We start from the raw sequence: 4446 nt of genomic DNA, 5'->3' as shown, positions 1-4446 counted from the left end.
CAACATTTAAAAGCAATCACGTCTCATGTCTAAAAGTCTTCATCACGTCTGAAAAGTTACATCAGGTTATTGAAAGTTACACTCACATATTTACTCACTTCTACACGGCTGCCACTTTCCTTAAAAAATTGCTAAATCTTGTCTTCACTCAAACAGTTTAAGGGGAATTAAATCACCTAAAAAGACTATATTCACAACGCAAATCTTTTAAGGGAACATGAAACCACAGATGAAAGGAAGCTGTCAACGTGGAAAGAGGTGTATTTTCTAACACGATGCAGAGGAAGCAGCATGAGACAGCGATCACATCACATAGCAAGAGTGGTAGAAAAAGTACTCAAAGTTTTTACTTAAGTAAAATTATCAATACTGCATGTAGAAACACTCTGTTACAAAAAGTCCGGAATTAAACATTTACTTGAGTAAAAGTACAAGTATTTGCATCAAAATATACTTAAAGTACCAAAAGTAAAAGTACTCATTATGAATAATGTCACGTTTCACGAGTTATCATATGTTTAAAATGTATAATTTATTTCTTGAAAATAGCAGATCTACAAGCTCACAACGCGTCGCAACACTTTGTGAGCTTGTAGATCGGCTATTTTCAAATGGCCAAAGTTTAAATAGGGCTGAAGTGGTTAATGTAGGTTTTGTAATAATCAAAATCTACAAAATAACTAAACTAAAGTTTTAAAATAATTGTAGGGGGGTAAAAAGTACAATATTTGCCCCTGAGCATAAAGTATTAAACATTGAACATTTTAGTTAAGTAAAAATACCTAGCAATTGTACTTAAGTACAGTACTTAAGTAAATGTACTTACAGTAGTTACGTTCCACCACTGCATAGCAGCAGTGTCTGCTCCGTTGACTGAGCAGAAGTCAACTATTTTCCAGACGGCTCATCCTCCTTGAAATCCACCCATAAATCTCTTTCCACCGTTACAGTTATTATGTATTTGGTTGCAGACCCCCATCAGACAATATTGTTTGACCCCCATACAAGATGTGTGTTAAAAATGTTTCAAAAACTGTGCAAATATTTCACATTTGTGGATCAAGCTCACACCGCGTGTTAAACTGATTTTGATATATTCTATTTTAACAGATTTAGCTGGGGACCCCCCTCAAGGAAGGCCTTGGGCCCCAGTTTGAGTCTTGTCTTTTTTGAAAGAAAGATACGATTTTGGTGCTTTGCTTACCATAACCTATGATAGTGGTGGTGTAAGCTATCAATTTACTGCCATGAGATTGACACAGCTCTCTTGTACCAATATTACAATAGAATGCAGTGCTGCTACAGTATCACAAATATGGCTAGCTGAAAAGCAAAAGGCTTAGCTGGTAGTCAACTATCTTGCAAAGCAAACTATGCCTAAAGGTATATCCTTCTATAAATGACTGTGTGCGTGCATGTGTGTGTATCTGTTCATGCATCTCGAGAACCACTTGACCGATCGACTTCAAACTCGCCGTGCATGTCGCAGAGGACCCGACGTACAGTAGTACACTGACCGGCGTGAAGTCGGTCGGATCGGTGGTTGTTCAGAACCGCCTTCCGAGCGATAAGTCATATAGCCATATATGGAGATCTGGGTGTCCAGAAACGCCGATCCGACCAATATGCCCATATTTGGGCATCAGGGATCATGGGCATGAAAGGGACAAGGACAGACGCATACAGAGGCAAGTATGGCCTCTGTATGTGGCAAGGACATACAAGGGACACAGGCAGACTGACAGTTACAGAAATGTCCATATATGGGCATAAAAGGGGGACACAGACCGACAAGTACAAGGGTTATTCAGACAACAGATACAGCGGCTATTGCATAACCTGGTGGAACATGCATAACCTGGTGGGACATGCATTCCCAACTTGCCTCATTCCCAAGTAGATGTTTTTAAATGAATATGAAAATGAGGTAGATTTAAGCAGCATGCTATACAGCAAAAGTATCCACAGGCTTGTATGTTGATTCAGCAACGATGAGCATTAGCATATGGAGGGCGGCTCATCCACAGCGTGTGCTCCCTCTGTGACTGCTTTCACGCACTTTGCCATGGTCTGGGAGGCTCTGCTTATAGGATCTGTCATATAGAAATCCTTCACAGTGAGCTGTGGAGGGACTAAAGCTTCAGGGAGGATAGCCTGGTTCACTGCCTTAGCCAGTTCGTTAGCCTGTTTAAAGTAGCCGGCCACCTCAATGTCGTCATATCGCACCAGGTTTGGAGAAACTTGCACCAGTCTAGCACGCACTTCATCAATGGTGTCATAGGGCAAAATGACTCCTGCAAGCTCAGCTACGGCTCGGATGATCTTCCAGTCCTCCCTGGCCATGCCTGGAGGAGTCACAGCCACCCTGGTCTGCTGGGCACGGCCCTCTGTGTTCACATAGGTGCTGCATTTCTCTGTGTATGCTGCTCCAGGAAGTATGATGTCGGCCATTGTTGCACCAACATCCCCATGGTGACCCTGATAAATGATCAAGTTGTCCTCGTGGAGGTCCTGGCGAGTAATGCATCCAGCATCGGCCCCCAGCAGGAACAGAACTTTAGGTGGGTTCTTCCTGATAGCCTCCACCCCTGGCTTGTAGCCGAGATCAAGTGCAGCTACTTGACTAGCAACCCTGTGAAGCACATTGAAGACCTTCCAACCTTCTTCTACTCCACTGCTGGCATGAGCGTTCTGAGCAATGGTGGACACAGCGGCCATTATAGCAGCCCCGTCCTCTCTCTGCAGGGAACTGCTGCCAACCACTACAACAGGGTGCTTTGCTTTAGCCAGGACTCGGGCAAAAGGGTGACTTCCTGCTGCGATTTCTTGAAGAACCGTGGCAGACTCGCCAAGATGCTCATAAGAGTAAGTTAGGTCCACCTGCCGCCCCACTAGAGCCACCTGCAGCTCGTTGTGAAGCCAGCTCTTTCTGATCCGTGCGTTAAACAAAGAAGCCTCGTAGCGCGGGTTGGTGCCGACCAGGAGTAGAAGGTCGGCCTCTTCGATGTCAGCAATGCCAGTGTTCAGCAGGTAGTTTGAACGCAGGTCTGATCCAGCCCCAGCCGTGGGGAATATTTCCTCAGTGCAGAGGGTATCACTGTTCAAACGGTTCAGCAAGTCTTTCAGGGCGACAAGAGCCTCTGCATCCACCAAGCCCCCAACAACAGCGGCAACGCTTCCCCGAGCGCCTTGCAGTGCTCCGGCAACGCGGGTCAGCACATCTTCCCAAGAGGTTGAGACCAACTGTCCAGACTCATTCTTCACCATCGGCTGAGTAAGCCTCTGCCGCTTCAGACCATCATACGCAAACCTGGTTTTGTCCGATATCCACTCCTCGTTAATATCCTCATTCAGGCGAGGTAGTACTCTCATCACCTCGCCTTCACGGGTGCTCACCACAATGTTACTGCCCACAGCGTCCAGAACATCGATAGATTCCGTTTTCCTGGTCTCCCAAGGACGACAAGTGAAGGCATATGGTTTGGAGGTCAGAGCCCCGACCGGGCATATATCGATCACATTACCAGACAACTCCGACATGAACATCTTCTCTACATAGGTGCCAATCTGCAGGTCATTACCCCTACCAATAGTACCAAGATCTTCCACACCTGCAATCTCGCTGGCAAAGCGCGTACAGCGAGTGCACTGGATACAGCGAGTCATGATGGTTTTAATGAGGGGACCAATGTTCTTATCTTCCACAGCTCTTTTGTCCTCTGTGAAGCGGCCCCTGTCGCTGCCAAACTGCATGGACTGGTCCTGTAGATCACATTCTCCACCCTGGTCACAAATTGGACAATCTAGTGGGTGGTTGGCCAGCAGGAACTCCATCATGCCCTCTCTGGCCCTTCTCGTCACCTGGGAGTCCGTTAGGATGTTCCAGCCCTTCATGACGGGCATGGCACAGGCCGCCACCGGCTTGGGGACTTTCTCTATCTCGACCAGACACATCCGGCAGTTCCCCGCCACAGACAGGCGCTCGTGGTAGCAGAAGCGCGGAATCTGCATCCCCATCTTCTCACACGCCTGCAGCACAGTAGTTCCTGGCTCCACCATGAGAGGCTTACCATCCACGAACACCTCCAGCAGGTTACTGGCTGCTGCTGCTGTTGCTGCAGTTCGAGCAGCATTGTTAGTGCTTCCTTTGGTAAGAGCTGATGTTAACCCTGCTGAGAGAAAACCACTCACTGCAACCAATCGCAGCATGGCTCCTAATGTTGGGCAATCGTTCCCCGCTGGAACGTGTTTGTTTGTAGCGTTGACTATCTCTCTCCCTCCCTCCCTGTCTCTGTCTCTCGCTATTGCCTGTCTGTCTCTCTGTCTCTCTGATTGAGCTCTGGTCTTACGTCACACACAACAGAAGCTGTTGCCTAACAACGCCGATTTGCAGTGACCTTGGGGATCCCCATATATGGACATCATCTGGACACACACACACACACA

At 47.2% G+C, this 4446-nt stretch overlaps 1 protein-coding gene across 1 annotated transcript; it reads right to left on the bottom strand.

Moving 5' to 3' along the window:
- Positions 1 to 1998: 1998 nt before the first annotated feature.
- Positions 1999 to 4074, bottom strand: LOC311041146 (NADH-ubiquinone oxidoreductase 75 kDa subunit, mitochondrial-like; the record flags this gene model as incomplete). The annotated part of the gene is made up of 1 exon (XM_084051658.1): positions 1999 to 4074. Exon 1 carries the CDS (start codon positions 4057 to 4059, stop codon positions 1999 to 2001), a length of 2061 nt encoding a protein of 686 aa, XP_083907784.1. The 5' UTR covers positions 4060 to 4074.
- Between the last annotated feature and the right edge of the window lie 372 nt (positions 4075 to 4446).

Source organism: Gymnoscopelus microlampas (assembly GCF_963454915.1).
Source record: "Gymnoscopelus microlampas genome assembly, chromosome: 3".
In the NCBI taxonomy this organism is placed as follows: domain Eukaryota; kingdom Metazoa; phylum Chordata; class Actinopteri; order Myctophiformes; family Myctophidae; genus Gymnoscopelus; species Gymnoscopelus microlampas.
Note: the sequence above shows the minus strand (reverse complement) of the source record. Positions and strands in the feature narration are given on the sequence as shown.